Consider the following 24,447-nt stretch of genomic DNA (forward strand, 5'->3'; position numbering starts at 1 on the left):
TATGTTATAAACAGCTGTATGAATCTGGGAGAAAATGAGGCAATATTATGAGTACTTTAGAAATAGCCTTTGACCCAATAATTCTATTTCTAGCCAGAGAATAACTCAAAACACGGGGTGGCAGGAAGTTTCAGCGAAACAAGATAGTTTTCGTGTTTTCATTTAATGTGTGAAAAACAGCTAGATGCAACCCCCGTGTTCAGTAATATGGGAATGGTTAAGCAAATTACAGCACAAACATTAGATAGACTTAAGTGGGTTTTTTTTTTCCATTTTTTTTTTTTTCCTGGGGGTAGTTACTGGGGATTGAACTCAGGGGCACAGGACCACTGAGCCACATCCACAGCCCTATTTTATACCTTATTTAGAGACAGAATCTCACTGAGTTAGCACCTCGCTTTTGCTGAAGCTGGCTTTGAACTTGCAATCCTCCTGCCTCAGCCTCCCAAGCCGCTGAAATTACAGGCATGCACCACTGCACCTGGCTTAGATGGAGTTTTACTAACTTAAAATTAAGCAAAGACTCAAAGATAACATCTATATATCTGGCATAATTATACCTTTTTTCTTATTGCAGATCAAAAAGAATATACTAAAATATTACAAATTTTTAAATAGTATCTTTTTTAAATTTATTTTTTAGTTTTAGGTAGACACAATATCTTTATTTTATTTTTATGTGGTGCTGAGGATTGAATCCAGTGCCTCACACATGCTAGGCAAGTGCACTACCTCTGAGCTACAACCCTAGCCCTAAAACATTAAAAATGTTTTATATGCTACATTTTTTATTAAGTTTATTTAAATATTATCTGGAGAATCTAAAATTCTCATTATTGAGAAATGAGAGTTTGAGGCCATATCAGGGGTATTTCTATACTCCCCCAGAGAGTTTTATTTATGTGTTTGGAATGTATATTATTCTGGGGAAAACTTCCTTATATTTTGCTAGACTCTTGAAGATTCAAAAACAGTTTAATATCACTAGTTTAAAAAAATCTGACATGCCTTCAAAGTATGTCTCCCTGGCAACTTGATACACTTTGCTATATGTAGTATTAAAATCAAACTCACACATATCACAATTTACTCGATTTTGTGCAAATGGATTCCAAGCTGACATAAACTAATAATTGGTACTCTTATTCCAATGTTCAAGAACACTGTATAACAATACAATGAAAAAATAAGTAGTAGTTCAACAAATACATATCTCTGGATCTGTTTCTCATGAGATCAAATTACCATAACCATGTATTTAAAGAATTGTGCCCTTTGGGGCTGGGGTTGTGGCTCAGCAGTAGAGCACTCACCTAGCACAGGCGAGGCACTGGGTTCCATCCTCAGCACCACATAAAAATAAAGGTATTGGGTCCAACTACAACTAAAAAAATATTTAAAAAGAATTGTCCCCCTCAAAAATCTCATGAATTAATACCCTTTTAGTTTATTGCAAATAAACAGGAAATTCTCAGTAAGTATGCAGAGAACACTAAATCATTTTATCATTAAAATCAAAGGCAGTGTAGAGAAACTCAGAATCCCAGCAATTCAGAATGCTGAGGCAACAGGATCAAAAATTGCAGGCCAGCCTAACCAGCTTAGTGAGACTCTGTATCAAATAAAATAAAAAGGGCCAAGGGTATAAATAGCTCAGTGGTAAAGTGCTTTCCCTAGTATGTATGGGGCCTTGCGTTCAATCCCCAGTATTGCCAAAAGAGAGACAGAGAGAGAGAGAGAGAGAGAGAGAGAGAGAGAGAGAGAGAGAGAGAGAGAAAGAAAATCTGATAAAAAAATGGTACAAAAAATGAATATTACAGGTCAGGCATGGTGGTGCACACCTGTAATCCAACGGCTCAGGAGGCTGAAGCAGGAGAATCACGGGTTCAAAGCCAGCTTCAGCAAAAGTGAGATGCTAAGCAACTCAGTAAGACCCTGTCTCTAAATAAAATACAAATTAGGGCTGGGGATGTGGCTCAGTGGTCGAGTGCCCCCAAGTTCAATCCTCTGCTTAAAAAATAAAAAGTAATATTACAGATGGAATGACATGTAGAAAATTTAACAGGACTGAGGATATAGCTCAGTGGTTAAGTCCTTGCCTAGCATATGTAAAGAAATAAATGAATACATCCAAAATTATCCCTCACTACCATCAAAAATGGATTGATATCTTCCAAAACTCAAAAATTCATTTCTCAACTATTCTTATCATTTCAGAACAGCATGCCCCATATTAGGCAAATAAAATGTATATGAACAGAACATTACTAATTGTTTTTGGGTGCACAGTGCTAGAGATTATTGAACTCAAGGCATCACGCGTACTACCCAAGCACCCTACCACTGAGTTACATTTCTAGCCTTTTTCATTTTATCTTAAGACAGAGTCTAGCTCTGTGTTAGTTGCCCAGGCTCAGTTTGAATTTGAGATTCTCCCGCCTCAGCATCATGAGTAGCTAAGATTAGAGGTGTGTACCAACATACCCAGCTACTATTAAGGTGAAATGTTTTTGTTTGTTTTTGTTGTTTTCGTCAAACAGTCTATCTCTAAGTTGCCCAGGCTGGCCTCAATCTTGGGATCTTAACTGCTTCAGCCTCCCAAGTAGACAGGGATTACAAGAGTGCACATTGCACCTGACTCATAAGGTAGCATATTCTAATGAACTATAACAATACCAACTATCTACAGCAAAAAATTTATATCTACAAATACAAAGAGCAATCAAGTATAAGAAAAGTATAATAAAAGGAAAGAAAGAAGCAAGAAGAAAAATCAAATCCATATTTCTACAGCTCTTTTATTTTATTTATTTATTTATTTGGTTGCTTACTTGCTTGTTTGTTTTCCCTTGTAATGGGAACTAAACTCTGAGCTAAGACTCCAGTCTTGCTGAGTCGGTTAGGGCCTTGCTAAGGTGCCGAGGCTGGCCTTAAACTTACAATCCTTCTGCCTCAGCCTCCCCAGTCGCTGGGACTACAGGAGTGCACCAACGTGCCCTGCTAAATCCATGTTTCTAAAGGGAAGATTCATATTATAAAAATATTTTAATCCCTAAAAGAGCATTTCAATGTAACTCTAATGTAATTGAAACTGCATTTTTGTTAGTCCTAATGTTCATCTGAAAAAGTAAATGACAATGTTTGTTGTACCAAGTACCAAAATACATAAAGACATAATAAATTTAAAATAATGTGATTTCAGGACATGAATAGACACATCCACAGAACAGAAAAAAAAAATACAGCAATATACTCAAGAATTCAGCAATGATTCAAACAGCATTTCAAATCACTATTAAAAAAACAGATTGAAAAACATGACTAACCAGGTGGCAGAGAAAAGGTTACACACATCTTACCATATTCTAAAATTAATTCTAGACTGATAAAAAGATTTAAATATGGATAATTCATTCTTCCTTTCACCCTTCCTTTCCATTTTTTTTTAAATTGTAGATGGACACATTTATTTTATGTGGTGCTGAGGATTGAATCCAGTGCCTCACACGTGGTGAGTCAGTTATGGCTTTCACTGAGCCATAACCCAACCTTCCATTCTTTCTTGAATATTTGATTCTTAAACCATGAGGTACAGCCAAGAAAGGAAAGTCTTCATGCTGCAGAGAAAGGGGCAGTCTAATACAAGTGTCACAGCCTGAACAGGGTTTGCTCCTATGAGAGAAGCAGAGGTAGAGGTAAGTGTGATGTCAGAGCAAGGTGAAGAGATCAACACCACAAGGGGGAGAAGGCAGTCATAGAATGGAAGCTGTTAAATCACTAAAAGAGTGAAGAAGGCCAGGCATGGGCTGGGGATTTAGCTCAGTTGGTTGAATGCTTGCTTGCCTCCCATGCAGAAGGCCATGGGTTTAATCCCAGCACCACAAAAAAAAAAAAAGAAAGAAAAAGGCCAGGCACAGTGCCACACACCTGTAATCCCAGCAACTGGGGAAGCTGAGGCAGAAGGATCACAAGTTTAAAATCAACCTCAGCAACTCAGTGAGGCCCTAAGCAACTTAGCAAGACCCTGTCTCAAAAAAAAAAATTTTTTTTAAAGGGGGGAGGTGAGGTCTGGAGATTGGGGGGTGTGCAACTCAGTGATTGAGGGGGCCCTGGGTTCAATCCCAGTACCAAAAAAAAAAAAAAAAAGTGAAAAAGCCTGAAGGAAAGCAGCAACAAACTGGAACAGGGTGTGGAACCTGAAAATGAGATGAGAAAGGCACCTATATCAAGAAATAGCAGCAACAGAATATTTATTAATATAGGAGAGTCTAATCAAATAAATTATTTAGGATAATAAAAGTCAAGTTTCTGTCTGAGATGAGCCTAATACGAAAAAAAAATAGTATGAACCCTGTGCTGTCGGATTGGATTTAGACAAATCACTATGTTCGTAGATCTCATTATATAGAAATGGATACAAAAACACATACAGATGTGTATGTATATATGTTCATATACTGCATCAGAATTGTGACTATGACCTCGCACTTTTCAACATATATAAACACAGAAATAATATGTCAATTGTGAAAAGTTATATCTCTGTATGTATGTATAGGCATATACTTCCTAATTATAACAAATGAGAGAGCCTGAGACTAGCAATATCCCAAGAACAATAAGCACACCTAGTGCCCACTTTGGTTTCTAAATATCATTCTTACCTAAAAAGCAATAAAAACTCCTTGGAGAAATAGTAATTCCAGAGCTAGAACAAGAATGATACAAGTTGTGCCTGGAATATATTGTAGCACAAGGGAATGCTCACAGAATAATAGGAACATGTCAGGACCTAGAAGCCAGTTTAAAGAGGTCCCACTGGCCAAATCTGAGATAATATGAAGATCAACATAAATTGACAGTAATAGAATATAAGCCATTAAAATAAAATATCAACACATATGTCTATACTTATAATCAATGAGAAGAAAGTTTTTCCTTATAATGAAATGCTAACTGACAAATGTAAATGAAATTACAGAATTGGGAAACCACCACTTATTATTAATCACTAGCATAAATTAAGCCAAAAAATACCAAGGTATGCTAAAATTGGTGAATAAAAGATAGAAGGCATAGAAACAAGATATTTACATACAAATTACTTCCCCCAAAATGCTTATTGATTTATAAAGGGGGAAAAGATCAACCTGATAGTGAAGGAAACCATAACCAAGTGATCAAAGTAACAGCACCAGTAATGGGAAAAACTGAAATCATGTTCCACCCTGATAGGATGCAACAGAAACACAAATCACTTCTGCAATATTCCTGTCAAAAACATATAATTTGTATTTAACCATGAAGAAACATCAGACAAACAGGACATTTTACAAAACAACTATAAACTATACATTTAAAAGTATCAACGTTATTAAAGTAAGGGAAAGATAAGAATTACTATTTGAGAGTAAAAGACACCAAAAAAAAATGTAAATTGCAATCTTTTTGCTATAAAGAATATTTCTGGGGGAAACCATGGAAATGTGAATGAGGTCAATATCAGACAGCAATAATACATTGCTGTTAATTTCCTGATCTTCATGATTATATTGCAGTTATATAGAAGAACACTCTCTTTTTTTAACCAGGGCCTGGGACCTCCTAGGCAGGTGCTCTACCACTAAGTCATATTCCCAGACCTTAGAATAAATACCCTTCTTTATAGGAAATACACTTTACAGTATTTGGGAGTGAAAGGATATTATATTGGTAAATTACTCTCAAATGGCTTAAGGGGGAACACCTTCTGTACTATTCCTACAACTTACATATAAGCTCAAAATTATTGCAAAATTCAAAGGAAAAACAAGTATTTTTCAAATTATCTTAGAAAACACTAAATAAAAATTTTTACGTACTAGTATGGAGAAAAAATTTTCATGTTTTAAACTTCTATACTAGGGACTAGGGTTGTGGCTCAGTGGCAGAGTGCCTGCCTGCCTAGCATGTGTGAGGCACTGGGTTCAATTCTCAGCACCACATATAAATAAACAAAATAAAGGTCCATTAACAACTAAAAAATAATAAATAAATAAATAAATGAGTAAATAAATAAATAAATAAACCTTTAAGTTTAAAATTTTAAAAATTTCTTTTTGTCTAGTTTTAGAACAAAAATATATATTCATATATTAATAAAATGAAATCCACTGTACCTTATTGTATCGATCATGGGGAACAGACTGTAAAACGATTGGTTCCATTGTAGAAACATTGGCAAATTGTACCTCTGGAATATACAGGGCACAAACCACATGAGCCCAACCTAAAAAAAAAAATAAATAAACAAAGTTTGTTTAAAAGTTTTATCAAAAATAAAATGACTACCTCTCTTAAAAAAATTTCTTAAAAATGACTAAGGAAATGCATAGCATTAACAAATTCTCATTATTTAGTTCTGCATGAGAATAGTCAAACCACTACTGACCAAGTATTCTTAACCATTTCTACAGTAATTATGCATAGTAACATAAATAAAGGAAAACATTTATAAGTTCAGATGCTAGCACTGATAATTCTTCTAAGGGCAAACTAATTCAGATCAACACTACTTCTGAAAAACACCTTAAAAAAAGTTTTATAAAACAACTTTTCATACTTTGCTGGGTAGGGATATAGCTCAGTGGTACATCCATTCATTCATGCCCAGCACTATACCCCCCCAAAAAAAATTAATATTTTAATATTAACCTTAAATGTTAACATTAAATTTTTATTTTCACGTTAACATCAACAATTTGAATATTAACATTCATTTTATTATTTTAAATTTTCACTTGAGATGTGAATGACTGATATTAAATTTAACATTTAATTTTTTAAATGTTACTGAAGATATTAAGAACTGATGTCACAGTTAAGTATATTATAAAACTCGAAAAGAATGAAATTCCAGAAAGGTAGGTGCAGGCAACCAACACAGAAAGGGAAGAAGTAAACCTCTCCCTACTTTCAAATGTGACACAAGCCAGGAGAAGGAATAAACTAAAAATACATGGGTCCTTAAAGAGACTACACCTGGGCATTTATCATATCAAACTCTTAACATGTAACTAAGGTAACCCTGAACAAGTACCCCTAACCTGTGAAATGAAGTAATTATATATCTTCCTTTTTTTTTTTTTTTTTGAGAGAGAGATTTTTTTTTTTAAATATTTATTTTTTAGTTTTCGGCGGATACAACATCTTTGTTTGCATGTGGTGCTGAGGATCGAACCCGGGCCGCACGCACACCAGGCGAGCGTGCTACCGCTTGAGCCATATCCCCAGCCCTATATATCTTCCTTGAGTATTTAGTATTTCCCTACAAATAATTTCTACAACGTGTTAATTGGAATTCCAAAATAATAAAAAGAACAAAAGATGAGAGATGAAACAATATGAATGAAAACCAGCAGAAACAAGAAAATCAAAAGATATGTACTTTGGAGTTATCAGATAAAGATTTTAAAATAAGTATCTTCATTCTTTTTAAATATTTATTTTTTAGTTATAGGTGGACACAATATTTTATTTTTAGGTGTTGCTGAGGATCCAACCCAGTGCCTCACACATGCTAGGCGAGCACTCTACCTCTGAGCCACAACCCCAGCCCAACAAGTATTATGATCAAATTATACAGAAGACAAAATTAAAAATGGCTGCAGTGAACAGAAAACTACACATAAAAAATTCTAGGGGCTCGGGTTGTAGATCAGTAGAGGGTGCTTGCCTTGCACATGTCAGGTACTGGGTGCAATCCTCAGCACCACGTAAAAGTAAATAAACAAAATAAAGATACTGAGTCCGTGTAGAACTATAAATATTTTTTAAAAACAATAAAATAAAAATTCTAGAAGTAAAAACAGAAATTTTAAATCAATAGATGGGAGATTAACAATGGTTTGAATATGGATGAAAACAGAATTAGTGGGCAAGAAAAATAGGTCAAATAAAAATATCTAGGATGTTAACAAGATACAAGTATGAAAAATACAAAAGAAAGGGAACAGAAGACATGAAAAATGCAGCCTAACACACACCTAAGTAATTTAGGGAAACTCAAAAATTTTTTAAAAATTAAAAATTAATCTTAAAAAAGGGTGGGGATATATGTAGCTTGGTGTAGAGCATACCTGGGTTTAATCTCCAGTACCATAAAATACATACACACATACACATATATATACACACATAAATGAAAATAAAACACTGTCTGGTAGGGTCTTTGTGTTTGGGGGAGGGGGTTGCTAGGGATTGAACCCAGGACCTTGTGCACTCTACCAAATGAACTATATCACCAGCCCTTGGTAGGGTATTTGATGTTTGTAGATTTAACATTTTAAAACTATTTTTAAAAAGCTCATGTCGCAGAGGAGCCTGTAATACCAGCAGCTCCAGAGGCTGAGGCAGAAGGATTACAAATTCAAAGCAGCCTCAAGCAAAGCAATTCAGAGAGACCCTGTATCTAAATAAGAGCTGGGGATGTGGCTCAGTGGTCAAGTACCCCTGAGTTCAATCCCCGATACTGTCCGCCCCCCCTTCCCCTCCCCAAAAAACAGGCTCACATCTATAGCTCCAGCAACTCGAGATGCTGAGGCAGGAGTATCACTAGTTGGACGCCAGCCTCAGCAACTTAACAAGCTCCTATTTTAAAAAAAATTATAAAAAAGATCAAGGAAGGAACATTGTAAATGATATATATACAGTTTTAATCTACACCTTATGTAAAGTATGCACACAGTAACTGAAGTTATTGGTATAAAAAAATGTAATATATAAACTGTAATAAATTATGTATGTAATATATAACATATATGTAATATATAAACTGAAGTATTTATATATTACTCAGCCATAAAGAAGAATAAAGTTATGGTATTTGCCAGTTAATGGATGGAACGGGAGAATATTGTGCTAAATCAAATAAGCCAATCCCTAAAAATCAAAGGCTGAATAAATGTTCTCTCTGATATGTGAATATCATATCAGAGGTATGATATTCCTCTGTTCTCTCTGATATGTGAATATCATGTTCTCTCTGATATGTGAATATCATATCAGAGGTATGATATGAGGGAGGACAGAAGTTATCTGGATTAGACAAAGGGGAATGAAGGGAAGGGAGAAAGATGGGAATAGGAAAGACAGTAGAATAAATTTAACTTTCCTATGCTCATACATGAATACACAACCAGAGTAACTCCACATCATGTACACCACAAGAATGGAATCCTAATTAGAAAAGTTATATTCCATGTAATGTATAATATACTCTACTGTCATATGTATGTAAATGTGCATTTTACAGGCAAATAAATAAATGTGTATAGAAAGAGAGTTAGGGCGTGTAGCTCTAATAATACAGCACTTGCCTCACATTCACCACGCTCTGGTTCAGTCCCTGGTTTGGGGAAGGGAGGCAACATGACCCACAATAAAGAGAAAGAGGGCCAAAAGGACAATTTAATGCAATTACTTTAATTCAAATGCAATAGTAATTAGTTGTACTGTTAATTTAATTAAAAACAGTACTAAAGACTAATCAAAAGGAAGGGAGAAAAGAAGAAATTAAACCATAAGAAGAAAAAATCAACATTAACAGCTCTAAGGTAGCTTAACAAAGACCAAATTTAGCCTTCTCTGTATAAGACAATTCACATGCTCCCAATCCAAAAAAAATGGACAAAATACCTGAGACAATGATATGCATGACACTGAATATCAGATAATGGCGATCAAGACTAAAAGGCAATAAATAAATGAGGTAAGCTCTAAGTTTGCCCCAGCTTACTATCTTCAGAGCTTTCTAGGTTCACGGCACAGGAAACTCTGAGAGTCTAGATAGATGAAGCTAACGCTGGTGAAATCAAGACAGCTAAAACTAGCAGATCAGATTACTGAAAATGAGAACTTCTCAGAAAGAGAACCCTAAAGACATGCAGAGGAACCATTTAAATATTCATCATAGTATCGATCAGTATGTGTACATACATAAAGAAATTATCTGAGGTCGGAAAAAAGCCATTCCAAAAGAATTAGATAGAACAATGGCCATCAAGCCCAAACAGCCAGAAATAGTTTGCATTCCCATAACCAGACTGGAAAAACTCATAATTCATAAAGCACTAGACAGAATATTCAGGAAGGTCTTGCCTCAAAAGTAGGGTATAACTACCCTTAGATCAAACACTATTGCAGACCCACCTGATAAATCATAGCAGCAGGCCCAAAATATCAAACTGTTCCCACAGATCTTAACTGTACTTCAGAACAATGCTCAAAAAGATTTATAGGAATACACGAAATCCAGATTTACTACAGCATGGTGGAGCATACAACTCCAAGGTAAAATCAAGCAAAAATTCTCAGAAACTATTTCATCAGAACCCTGGAAAACAGTAAAACGTTTTCAGTAACCAAGAAAAAGGACAACTTTTAGAATTTAAGAAAAAGGCATCTTAAAAATGACAGGAAATCTTTGGCATCTTTACTTTCCCTTGACCTTTGCAAGCCTTAGGTTGGAAGGATATCTGGAAGAAGAGAGTAGCCAGAGTTTCCCAGTGTGGAACCCTGGTCACTAGTTTCAGAAGGACCTAACTTTTATGTATAAAGAATTGTGTTGAGGGCTAGGGTTGGAGTTTAATGGTACAGCACTTGCCTAGCATGTGTGAGATCCTGGGTTTGATCCTAACCACCACATAAAGATAAGTAAATAAGATAAAGGTATTGTATCCATCTAAACTAAAAAAAAAATATATTAAAAAAAAATTGTTGACATGGGTGCCGTGGCACACACCTATAATCCCAGGAGCTAGGAAGGTTGAGGCAGGAGGATTACAAGTTCAAAGCCAGCCTCAGCAATTTAGAAAGGCCTACACAACTCAGTGAAATCCTGTCTCTAAATAATTTACAAAAGAGGGGCTGGGGATGTGATTCAGTACTTAAGTGCCCCTGAGTTCAATCCCCAGTACAGGAAAAAAAAAAAAAAAAAAAAAGAACTGTACTAGGGACAGTGGTACAAACCTATACTCCTAGCTATTCCAGAGGCTGAGGCAAGAAGATCACAAATTTGAGGTCATCCTGGGCAACTTAAGAAGAACCTACCTCAGAAAAAAATAAAAGGGCCTAGGGATATAGCTTAATGAGAGAGTGCAAGCCTAGCATGCTCAAAGCCCTGGGTTCTATCCCCAGTATCACCCACCTGCCTCCCCCCCCCCCCAAAAAAAAAGAGAATTCTGTCTATCCCTGTTTCAAAATGTCTGGAGACTACCAAAGGACTGGGGCAATGTGCTTGTCACTCTTCTTTCTCAAAACTCAGGACAGAAAAGTGGTCCTCAAAAATCAGTGAAAGGCAAAGAAAACCCAAAAAATTCTGGAGTGAATGTTTACAGTTACATTTAAAGTATCAAAAGCCTTCAAGGAAAAACAAAAAAGAAATCTTCTCTGGGAAATTGGTGCCTTTCAAAAACACTTAGGTATGCTGGGAGATACAGAGAGCCACAGGCATGTCCAAGTCAAGACTCATCCTCAGAAGATCCTTCACTTTCATCTATAGCTGGAATTGGGATATAGGACAAGCAGGAGTGAAGGCTACGACAGAGTTGTAAAGAGACTCAAACACTGAAGAAAAGCCCAGCACACAGCAGAGCTGCAAAAGTGAGCCAGGGTGTTTCTTTTTTTTCTTGTTGTTTTCCTTACTATTCAGCACCTGATTTTTCAAGGAAATCCTTGTCAAAACACTTAAATGAAGACAAAACAAAAATAAAGAGGCTTCAATTAGTACATATGACAAAGATACATACTTTACAAAAATATTTAGCAGTCATTTTTTTTAAAAAAAAAATGGCTTTAGCATACAATAAACAACAAAACAATACCCTAAGGGAAGAATTTGACTTCCAGAGTTATCAAATTATTTGTTTGTTGGTATGAGGATCAAATCAATGGCCTTGCACACATTAGGCAAACATTTTACATCTGAGCTATACCTCCAGCCAAACTTATCCACACCTTAAAACAAGAACATGCAAAGAACATGTACATGCAAAGAAAAAGTATAGCTTATTTGCAGACAATATTAAGAGAAACTATCCCCCCCAGAAACACACCACTGGATTCACTAGGCAAAGACTTTAAAATAATTATCTTATGGGCTGAGGATGTGGCTCAAGCGGTAGCGCACTCACTGGCATGCATGCGGCCCGGGTTCGATCCTTAGCACCACATACAAACAAAGATGTTGTGTCCGCTGAAAACTAAAAAATAAATATTAAAAAAAAAAAAATTATCTCTCTCTCTCTAAAAAAAAATAATAATTGTCTTATATCTGCTCGAAGGGCTAAATATCAATTTAAAAAAAATAGAAGTTAGCCAGATCCAGTGGCTTTAGTGTGAAATTCCAGCTACTTAGGATCCTGACTGAGGCAGGAGGACCTTTAGGTTTGAGGTTAGCATGAGCAACTTAATGACACCCTGTCTCAAAAAAAAAAAAAAAGTGCTACTTATGTAACTTAGTGATGGAGTACCATACTACCCCTGGGTTCAATTCCTAGTACCAAAAGAAAGAACAACCAAACAGGGCTGGGGCTGTGTCACACCTCAGTAGTAGAGCACTTGCCTAGCATACAAGAGGCCCTGGTTTTGATTAGAAAGAGGAGCGAAGGGGAGGAAGGAAAAAAAACAAAAGTTCTAAAGCTAAAATTCATAATAACTGAAATGAAAAATACACTAAACAAACAAACAAAAAAGCAAGGATAAAAATCAGCAAATTTGGAAGATAAGTCAATCTAAAGTATCCATTCTAAGGACAATGCCTAAGTAACCTGTAGGACCATTCCTATGAAAATATGTATAATGAGATTCCCATGAGTAGAGAAGCAAAAAAAAAAAAAAAAAAGTGGGTGGAGAGAATAAAGAAATAATAGCGCAAGCCTGGCATAGGAGCACACATCTGTAATTCTAATGACTTGAGAGGCTGATACAGGAGTATCACAAGTTTGAGAACATCTCAGGAACTTGGTGAGACTCTGTCTCAAAATAAAAAATTAAAAGGATTGGTGATATAGTTCAGTGGGAAAGCATTCCTGAGTTAGATCCTAAAACCCCCCCAAAAAAAGTAATAATAGCCCAAATTTTCCAAAACTTTAAAAAACACATGAATCTATATATTCAAGAGACTTGAAAAACACCAAGAAAAAGATCAAAAAGGCAACCACACTAACACATAACAAATAATATTAAAAGTCAAGGGAGCTGGGGATATAGCTCAGTTGGTAGTTGCATGTACAGGGCCATCAGTTCAATCCCAGCACCACCAAAAAAAAAAAAAAAAAAAGGAAGAAGTCAAGAGAAATCAGGTATGAGGGTACATGCCTATAATCCTAGTTTCTCTGGAGGCTAAGACAGGAGGATCTCAAGTTAAAGGCCAGAATCAGAAATTTAGGGAGACTGTTTTAAGATTTTTAAATAACAGAAGGGGTTGGGGATGTGGCTCAGTAATAGAGCACCACTGGGTTCAATTCCCAGTGTGTCTCCCTCTCTCTCTCTCTGTCTCCCTTTCTCACATACACACACACACACACACACCCAAAGGAAAAAAACCTTGAGAAGCTACTTATGACAAAGGATACGCATTCAAAACAGAGTCCCCAACTTACAAATGTGCAACATCAAGTTTTCAACTTAACAAAGGTGTATAAAACAATGTATTCAGTAGAAATTTGCATTCTGAGCTCCTACCAGGCTAACAACATATGATACCATACTCTCAGAGGAGCCACAGCTCCTATTAAGCCACAATGACATGAGAGTAAGCTATAATGTCCAGTAGTGTAAGGGTATGACATATATTTTTAAGCTGGGTATGGCGGTATATGACTATAATCCCAGCAACTGGGGAAGCTGAGGCAAGAGAAGCGCCAAGTCCAAGGCCACTATAAGCAACTAGCAACGACCCTAAGCAACTTAGCAAAACCATGTCTTAAAATTAAAAAAAAAAAAATTAAAAAGGGCTAGGGCTGTAGCTCAGCAGTTAAGTGTTGAGAGCCGCAGCCGAGTCGGGACATTTTGCCAGAAGCATCTTCACAGGTGCCACGCACGCCCTCATCATCCATGTCGCAGGTGGACGAGGAAGGAGAGGAGATGGAAGGGGGATCCCTCAGGCTAGCAGCCATGGGTGTGGAGGTTCCGGGGTACTGTGCCCACCAGGGACATGGAAGCGGGGGTCCATAGGCGGCGGAGCAAACCACTCTGAGGCGGCAAGATAGAGGGGCCGGGTACCACCAGCTCAGCTGGCACAGCTCAGTGACTCCGCCCCACCGGCAGCCCCAGCAAACTTCCAGCTGATTGACTCCTCTGCGGTGATGCTCATTGGGCTGTGTCCCCGCCCTTTCAGACAAGGAATCTGCTCATTGAAGGACTCTTTTGGCTCCGCCCACGCAACCCTGAAGTCTGCCTTGAGAGCAGGGAAAATTGAAAATGACCTAGGGGTTGAATGCTGGCCAGATGTGCCGGTGGTAGCAGTTGAGCTCTCAGGGAATTCCTGGAGAGCTCGCGTGGTGCAGCTTCCATGCTAAAAATAAAGTTCGATCTTGCTTGACAAGTGACTCGGGAATTGTGCCCAGCCAGACTGCGGAATTTGGTGGCCCATATGGGAACACAGACGGAAAGTGATAAGGTAAATTGCTCACCCCTGAGGGCAGGGCGAGAGGATGGATAGCCATTTTAAGATTCTTCTTTCATTTTGTTTCGCTTTGTTTTAAGTTGCCTGTCCCTGGAGATGGGTGAGACGGAAAAAAAAACCACTCACATCTGAGGAAAAACTATTTGCATCTGAGGAACAGATAGGGAGAAAGGACGGATGGACATTTCAGGAGGATAGAAAGGCTGATATAAAGAATTTTTGTTTCATTTTGTCTCGGTTTTCTTTTGCATTATCTTAGTGAGGGGACATATGCACATACAAACATTCAACACAAAACACAAGTGTGCACACATAATATAATACATACAACAGATAACATAATAGTAAAGGCCTTGTAACTTTTTATAGGTGAAATCTCCATTGCAATGTTTAAAAACACCATAGTCAAAAAATAGAACTGATCAGCAAAACATTAACCTAGGTATGTATAAGCTCAAAAAAAAAAAAAAATAGAACTTCATGATGTGGGAAAGGGCAATAATAAAATAGATATTGAAAAAAGCATCCTGGTTTCATTAGCCTCCAGGTGTGGGAGAACCACTGTTGCAGATGTAAGGATAGCCAAACTGGAGTTATGGATATCAGCTGTTATGGATTTGAGCCAAATCATCTTCTTTTTGATCTGTAGAAATCGCTTTAGTTAATCTCTCTGGAATCCAAATCGGCTGCTGTTCTCCCTGTGGAAACACACAAACAGACACCCAACTCCAGACAATCACTGGGTCAGGACCTTTCCATTGTCCTGTTAGAATATCCTTCCAAAGTACCTTGGGCTTATGTACATTTTTTGGACACATACGCCTTTCCGCAGCACTAAGCCCTGATGAATCCAAATTTTAAAAGTTTAGAGTAAAAAGGGTTATTTTAAGTTTATCTTTGGGGGATATATACCCCTTCCCAATTCCCTCTTTTTGCTTTAATAAGTACATTTTAATAGTTTGATGAGCTCTTTCAACTATGCCTTGTCCCTGTGGATTGTATGGGATTCCTGTTATATGAGTAATGCCAAATAATGAGCAAAACTGTTTAAAAGAGGTAGAAGTATAACCAGGGGCATTATCTGTTTTTAACTGTTTTGGAACGCCCACAGTGGCAAAATTTTGTAAGCAATGAGCTATAATATCTTTAGATTTTTCCTCCTGCATGAAAGGAGCCCATTAAAAATCCGGAAGAAGTATCAACTGTAACATGCAAATATTTAATTTTCCAAATTCTGGCAAGTGTGTGACGCCCATCTGCTAAATATGGTTAGGTATCAGTCCTCTAGGATTGACTCCAAGATTAACTTGTGGTAAAAAGGTCACACAATTTTGACATTGTTTTATTATTTGTCTAGCTTGTTTCTTAATTATTTTAAAACGCTTTTGTGAAGTATTAGCATTGACATGGAACCTTTTATGAAAATTTGTAGCTTCTTCAAGTGTAGAGAAAATACGTATGTCATGTTAGTTTTATCTGCTAAATTATTGCCCAAACTAAGGGCTCCAGGCAATCCTGCATGTGCCCTGATATGTCCTATAAAGAATGGATCTTTTCTGTCCCAGATTAAACTTTGTATAGTGGAAAACAAAGAGAAAACAGTAGAGAAAGGGGAAATCCTACCAGCATCTTCAAGGGATTCTATAGCATTAACTATATACTATCGGAAAATAAATTGAATACAGAATCTTTAAACATCACAAAAGCTTGTAATACTGCATTAAGCTCTACCTTTTGAGCTGATTGTTTGGGTGCTAAAAATGTAAAAGTTTGATCAGGGGTAACTACTGCTGCTGTACCATTATTTGACCCATCAGTGAATATATTTGGAGAATTCATGATACGTGTTTTTCTTGTCATTTTTGGAAAAACTACAGGATGCGAAGACCAAAAAGACAACAAAGGATTAGATGGTAAGTAGTTATCAAATGAAACATTAGATTTGCACATGATTATTGCCCAAGTATTTAACTCATTAGCTAACTCATCAATTTGATCCATAGTATATGGAGTAATAATTCTATTGGGAGAAATTCCAAACACTCCCTCTGCTGCTTTTATTCCTGTGAGTATTAATTTTCCTACAGCCTCAGGATACCTAGTAAGAATACTGTTACGAAAATAAGATAAATGTATCCATAATAATGGACCTTCTTGCCAAAATACTCCTGTAAGAATATTTTTGTTGGTAGTACAATAAATAATAAAGGCAAACTTATATCAATTCTATCCAAATGCATATTTTCCATATATGTTTCAATGATTTTTAATGTCTTTCTTGCTTCAGGCGTTAATAGGCGGGGTGAATTTGGATCTGATGGACCTTTTAGGATATCAAATAAAGGTCCCAACTCTCCTGTTGGTATGCCTAGATAAGGCCTTATCCAATTGTCTCCTAATAACTTTTGAAAGTCGTTAAGTGATTTGAGTTGATCTACTCGTATATGAATTTTTGGTGGACAGACCATGGTTGAGGATAATAGAACTCCTAAATAATTAATTGGAAAATTTAATTGTACTTTATCTATTGCTATCTCTAGATTATAATTTTTTAATAAGTTTGTAAGTGTGGCATAACATTCTAGCAATGTGTTTTTATCTTTGTGTGCTAATAATACATCGTCCATATAGTGAAATATTTGTAGCTCAGGATTTTGATTTCTAAGTGGCTGGATTACTTTGTTAACATAAATTTGACACATAGTTGGGCTGTTAGCCATCCCTTGAGGGAGTACTTTCCATTCATATCTCTGATCAGGACCTTCATGATTCAATGCAGGGATAGTAAATGCAAAACGTGGACTATCCTCAGGATGAATTGGAATTGAAAAAAAAAACAATCTTTAATATCTATAACTAAAACATACCAGGTTTTTGGCAAAGCAGACAACTGGGGAATCCCCGATTGAGCAGGTCCCATAATAACCATCTCACTATTAATAGCTCTTAAATCTTGCAATAATCTCCATTTACCAGATTTCTTTATAATAACAAAAATGGGAGTATTATGGGGAGATACAGAAGGTTGTATATGTCTCTCCGCTAATTGTTGTTTGACCAGGTCATGGGCTGCTTGTATCTTTTCTTTAGTCGGGGGCCACTGAGGAACCCATACTTGTCTTTCTGATTTCCAAGTAATTTTGATTGTCTCATTGACCCCTCCTGAAAACCCAATCCATGTCTATCTATTTCTTGATCTATTTGTATTGGTGCCACTATACTTTGTCCGTTTTCTTCCAATCCTTTTCCTTTCCTAAAACCTTGTCTATCCATAATAGTGGGCTCATTTGAATTGATGTTACTTGTTAATGTTAGTCCTAATTGATCTAGGACATCTCATCCCCATAAATTTATAGGAAGATGATCCAATACATATGGCTGTATAGTTTCCATACATCCTTCATGATCCTTCCAATCTAATACCATTGCACTTCTATGGGGACTAGTCGCCACTCCTAGGCCTCGAAGTGTTTGAGTGGCTTGTTGTAACGGCCAATGTTTTGGCCATTCTTGACGAGAGATGATGCTAAGGTCTGCACCTGTATCCAGTAGCCCATTAAATTCATGTCCTTGAATATTTAGTTTTAGCATGGGGCGAGAATCTAAATTTAAAGAAAGCATAGCCCAATCTACACCTGTGGAGACTAATCCCCTGGAACCTCTTTCTACAGTACAACTGGAAAATTTATCATGTAGGCTGGGTATTATTAATAACTGTGCTATTCTATCTCCTGGTGAAATTACTGATATTCCCTTTGGAGAACTGGCTGTAATTTTTATTTCACCTTCATAATCAGGATCAATTACCCCAGGACTTATCATAAGTCCTTTTAGAATAGAAGAACTGCGTCCCAATAATAAGCCTACTGTTCCTTGGGGAAGAGGCCCTTTTACCCCTGTGGGAATGATATGAACTCCCATCTCTGGAGTTGGTATTGCTCTGGCAGAGGCGCAGATGTCCAATCCTGTGCTCCCTCTGGTTTGTCAAGTGAGGGATCTAATGGATAATGCGTCCTGGGCACTACCCTGATGGTGTTCCTGGGTTCCTCCAGTGCCCAGTATATTTGTGGTCGTGGGCCCCAGAGCATTGGGCCCCCCTGTCCGTTTTTTGGCAATGGAGCCCGATGCCTTTCTCCACCATATCGTGGGTAAACACCTGGTCCTGGTCCATTTTTTGATAACGGAGTACCCTCTATGGTGGTTTGAGAATGGCATTCATTAGCCCAATGTCTCCCTCTACGGTATCATGGGCAAATACCTGGTATTCTACCCCTTTGATACCTAGTTTTGTTAAACTCTCCTCCTATGGGGCAATTCCTTTTAAAATGTCCTGTTTGTTCACAATTGTAGCATGTTTTTGGCCTGGCATCTAAAGCTTTTGTACTGCAGCTGCCAAGACTTGCCCTTGCTATTAATGTCTCTACATAATTTAATATATGTGTTTAAATCTCCATGTTTCCATGGTCTAATGGCCTCCTTGCACCATCTGTTTGCTTGTTCATAGGCTACCTGTTTAATTAATGGCATTGCTTATTCTGTATCCCCAAAAACTCTGGTAGCTGTTTGAATAAGCCTAGATTATTATACAAATTCAGCATAAGGTTCATTAGCTCCTTGTATTACCTTAGATAATTGACCTTGTAAATCTCCATGTCTTTGTAAACTCTTCCATGCCCTAACCACATCTGCAGCAATTTGTGAGTGTATGGCAGGATCATATGCAATTTGTTGCTGCTGACCCTCATAAGGTCCCTTTCCTAACAACATATCTAGATTTCTCTGAGGATAGCCGGCTGCTGCATTTCGCCTAGCCGTCTCCGTGCAAAATTCCTCATTGGCAACCTTCCATAACAGGTATTGTCCTCCATTTAGCACAGCTTTACACATACTAGTCCAATCTGCTGGCGTCATGTTCAAATTGGTAATGGATTCGACCATGCTTACAGTGAAGGGTGCTTGAGGACCATAGGTTGTTACAGCCTCTTTTAGCTACTTCACTGTTTTGAAATCCAAAGCATGGTGAATTCGCTGCCCTCCTGCCTGCTCAAATATAGGGCATGCTAATCTTTGAGGTCCTGTCTCAGGATCCCATCTATCAACTACGGGGGTTGGGGGCCTCCCAGCATATGTTGTCTCCATAGGTGGAGCTGTTGGTCCCTCTATCTTGCCTCCTCAGAGTGGTTTGCTCCTTGCTCCGCTGCCTGTGGACCCCCGCTTCCATGTCCCTGGTGGGCACAGTACCCCGGAACCTCCACGCCCATGGTTGCTAGCCTGAGGGAGCCCCCTTTCATCTCTTCTCCTTCCTCATCCACCTGCCACACAGACGACGAGGGCGTGCGCCACACCTACGAAGATGCTTCTGGCAAAACGCCAGGCGCCATCCCGACTCAGCTGATGCTCTCAACAGTTAAGCACCCCTGAGTTCAATCCCCAACCAAAAAAAAAAAAAACAAAGTATTTTAAGCTTATAATACTCACACAATATGACATTTTTGTCAACCACAAAGCAGATATATGACCATGGTCCCACAACATTATAATCCAGGTGAAAAATTCATACTGTCCAATGAAATTACAGTGATCATAATGTCCTAATAAAATGCAATATTCACATTTGTGGCAATTCTAAAGAAACTGACTATGCTACCAGTAGTATAAAAGTATAGCACATACAATTACACATAGTATATTAATAACGTGTCAATGATAATAAAGTACAGATTCACATACTATTTTTTTTTTTTAAGTTGGTTAGGGATGTGGTTAAATGACAGAGCACTTGCCTAGCATGAAGAAAGCCCTCGGTTTGATCCTTAAGCACTACAAAAAAAACAACAAAACTGCAAAGCAACCTCAGGCAGGTCATTTAGGAGATATTCCAGAAGAAAGCCTTGTTACTATAAGTGATGACGGCTCCATACTTTTTTTCTGTTCTAGGGACCACACGTGATCTTGCTTATGCTTAGGCAATGTTGTACCACTGAGCTATACCCCCAGGTTTTCATGGATATAACTGCCCTAAAAACATTCCAAGAAGTCAACAGAGTGATACTGATGTTCCTAAACCTTGTATAAGCCTGGGTTTCTACCTTTTTTTTTGAGAGAGAGAGAGAGGGGTGGGGGGAGGGAAGGAGGGAGGGAGGGAGGGACAGAGAGAGAGACAGGGAGGGAGAGAGAGAAGAGAGAGACAGAAAGAGAATCCCTTTTCCAATATTTATCCTTCAGTCTTCGGTGGACACAATACCCTCACCCTAAGTGGTACCGAGGATCGAACCCAGCGCCCCGAGCATGCCAGGTGAGCGCGGCACCGCCCAGCTACATCCCCAGCCCTCTACCTTCATTTTTAACAAAATAGTTTTAAAAGGCTAAAAAAAAAAAAAAGGAGGTGAATGTAAAAATTTTTAAAAAAATAAAACCAAGGACTAGAGATTTGGCAAGAATCACCCTGCACAAAGCATGGGGTATTATCCCCAGCACTATAAAAAGTTGTTTGGCGGGGGTGGGGGGTGGCAACCGAACAAAGATGCAAGAAAAACTAAAAACTATTGGCATTTTGGGTTTTGTTTGGTTTGGTTTTTGGTTTTTGGGGGGGTTTTTTTGGTTTTTTGTTTGTTTCTTCCTGTGAACATTCGGATGTCATTTATAGAAAACATGTTTGCAGCCACGCATGGTGGGTGTTACATTCCTATAGTCCCAATGACTCAGGAAACTGAGGCAGAAGGATCACAAATTTGAGGACAGACTCAGCAACTTAGTAAAGTCTATCTCAAAATAAAAACTAAAAAGAACAGGGAATGTAGCTCAATAGCAAAACATCCATGGGTTCAAACCCAAATACCAAAGAACTTTTTTAAAAATTAATAAAAAAAAAAAAAGAGAGAAAACAAAACATGTTTGTAGCCAGGTGGGATCCAGCTACTCAGGAAGCTGAGGCAGAAGCATCACATGTTAGAACCCAGCCTTGGCAATTTAGTGAAACACTAAACAACTTGGCAAGACTCTGTCTCAAAAACGTGGGGGGAGGGAGTGCTGGGGATGTGGCTCAGTGGGTAAGTGCCCCTGGGTTCAATGCCTGGTATTAAACAAAAAAAAAAAAAAAAAAAGTAAAAGGAATGGGAATGTAACTCCATGGTAGAGCATCCCTAGTTTCAATTCCCAGCTCCATGAAATAAAGAAATAATGAACTGCAAAAAAAAATACTACAATCAACTAACTACAATGAACCTCAATAAAAATTAGAAATTTTAAAGAATTCTTTAACCAGCTTAAAAAAAAAAAAAGTTATCCACAATCATAACCTTCAGAAAATTCTAGACCCAAATTTACAAGTGAATCCTACCAAACACATAATAATGTCAATCTTACACAAACGCTTCCAGAAAAACAAAAAGAATACCTCCCCACTTGTTATGAGACCAGCATGACATTAATGTCAAAATCTGATACAACTATAATAAGGAAAGAAAGCCACAGATTAATTTCTTCAATGCCAACCAGGCACAGTGGAACAGGCCTATAATCCCAGCTACTTGGGAGGCTAAGGCAGAAGCAATGAAAAAGTATGAGGCCAGGGCTAGGGTTGTGGCTCAGCTGAAGAGTACTGGCCTAGCACGTGCGGGGCCCTGGGTTTGATCCTCAGCACCACATAAAAATAATGATATTGCGTCCATCTACAACTAAAAAATAAATTATTTAAAAAAAAAAAAAAAAGTTTGAAGCCAGCCAGGCACAGTGACACATGCCTGTAATCCTAGCAACTCGGGAGGCTGAGACAGGAGAATCACAAATTCAAAGCCAGCTTCAGCAAAAGTGAGGGGGCTAAGGAACTCAGTGAGTCTCTAAATAAAATACAAAAAAGGGATGGGGAGGTGGCTCAATGTCAAGTGCCCCTGAGTTCAATCCCTAGTACCCGGAAAAAAAAGTATGAAGTCACATCCTGGGTATCCAGCAAGACCTTGTCCCAAAATAAATTGAGAATGGCCCAAAATATGGCTCAAAAGCAAAGCTTGGGTTCAATCCCAGTATCACAAAAGAAATACATAAATAAACAAGCAGATGCCAAGATCCTAAATGAACCATTAAACTGGATCCCACAATAATAAGAGTTTATTCTGAGAAAATAGGTTAACTTTCAAAAATAAATCAGCATAATTCTTGACAAAATAATGAAGGGGAAAAAACAATCTCAAATGAGGCAGAAAACTATCATGGAATGAGTTTCCTATCAGTTAACTTTCATGGTATCTCATGACTTAATATATTCATGTTTACATATTTTAAAATGGTACTGAGATAGAAAGAAATCTTGATTCTTATGATAACTTCAAATGGAAATTTAAAAATGAGTATAGGTTCAGTGTCTTTCTAATATGCTTGCTTGGGACCAGAAGTGTTTCATATTTGAGATTTTCAATTTTGAAATATTTGCATAGACTTTACCAATTGAACATTTCTATTTGAATATTTGAAATATTCCAAAATCCAAATTTGATACTCATACGTGTCATACTTTGAAGCATTTCAGATTAGGAATGCTCATCCATTTCAGATTAGGAATGCTCATCCTATAATATAGGAGACAGAAATCAGAATTTCTTTATATTCAAGCAACAAAAATCTTTAGGGTATTAAAATTAACATTTACTACTAACATTATCTGTGTAGAGAGAAATAAAAAATTTATTATTGTTCACCTGTCTCAGGAGGATTGTGAGTTCAAAGCCAACCTCAGCAACAGCGAGGCACTAAGAAACTCAGTGAGAGCCTGTGTCTAAATAAAATACAAAATATGGTTGGGGATATGGCTCTGTGTGGAGTGCCCCTGAGTTCAATTCCAAGTGCCCCAAAAAATTATTGTTCAAAAGTTTCAAATATAATTCTATTTTAAAAAAAAGAATCAAGAGGGGCGGGGGCTGGGGCTCAGAAGTAGCGTACTTGCCTGGCATGTGTCAGGCACTGAGTTCAATTCTCAGTACTACATATAAATAAAGGTCTATCAACAACTAAAAAATAAAACTAAAAAATTAAAAAAAAAAAAAAAAGAATCAAGGTTTGTGGCTCAGTGGTAGAGCACTTGCCTAGCATGTATAAGGCACCAAATTCAATTCACACAATAAATAAATAAAAGAAAGTCCAATGACAACTAAAAAACTATTTAAAAAAAAAGAATCAAGATTTTGATGAAGTATGTTGATCACTCAGCATGAAATAGTCAATGCTTAAGTTTGTTCACACAAAAAAAACTGTCACTACAAAAAATTACTGAATTATATCCACTACTATGAAAAATATTTGAGTAGTAAACACTGATAAAATAATAGTACTACCACTATAGTTTTCAATATTTTTAAAAAATTGTATTTTCCCCCCCAAAATTCTCTGTACTGGGCTGGGGCTGGGGCTCAGTGGCAGAGAGCTTTCCTGGCACATGTGAGGCACTGGATTCGATTCTTAGCACCACATACAAAAATAAGCAAAATAAAATAAAAGTCATGCTCTCCATCTACAACAACCAAAAAAAAAAAAATTTTTTTTTTAAATCTCTGTACTTACCCCCATTATCTGTTCTTTTTAAAGCTCCATCCTTATGGGGACATAGTTCACATCTCTAAAAAAAAAAAGAAAGAAAGGAAGATATTATTTTATTTCAGATTACCAAAAGTACATCTTCCCTACAACTTCAAAACTATAGAAAACATGGAAGAACAGTTTTTGTATTAGTTGCCAAGTATATTCCAGAACATTCCTAACAAAATAACTGTTCTTAATGACATGTGATTTTC

At 37.3% G+C, this 24,447-nt stretch overlaps 1 protein-coding gene across 10 annotated transcripts in view; it reads right to left on the bottom strand.

Moving 5' to 3' along the window:
- The window catches only part of Mllt10 (MLLT10 histone lysine methyltransferase DOT1L cofactor), a 193,123-nt gene that overhangs the window by 125,526 nt on the left and 43,150 nt on the right, over positions 1 to 24,447 (bottom strand). For 9 of the 10 annotated variants that reach the window (XR_011703945.1, XM_071599851.1, XM_071599856.1 and 6 more), the window contains 2 exons: positions 24,218 to 24,272; positions 6,159 to 6,268 (listed from right to left, as the gene is read on the bottom strand). Coding sequence is in view for 9 of the 10 variants with exons in the window: in XM_071599851.1 (XP_071455952.1) it covers positions 6,159 to 6,268; positions 24,218 to 24,272 (165 nt within the window). In the remaining variant the exon portion in view is untranslated. The remainder of the gene's footprint in view (positions 1 to 6,158; positions 6,269 to 24,217; positions 24,273 to 24,447) is intronic. The other variant, XM_071599854.1, reaches the window with a different exon arrangement.

This window comes from Marmota flaviventris, chromosome 12 (assembly GCF_047511675.1).
Source record: "Marmota flaviventris isolate mMarFla1 chromosome 12, mMarFla1.hap1, whole genome shotgun sequence".
Classification (NCBI taxonomy): Eukaryota; Metazoa; Chordata; class Mammalia; order Rodentia; family Sciuridae; genus Marmota; species Marmota flaviventris.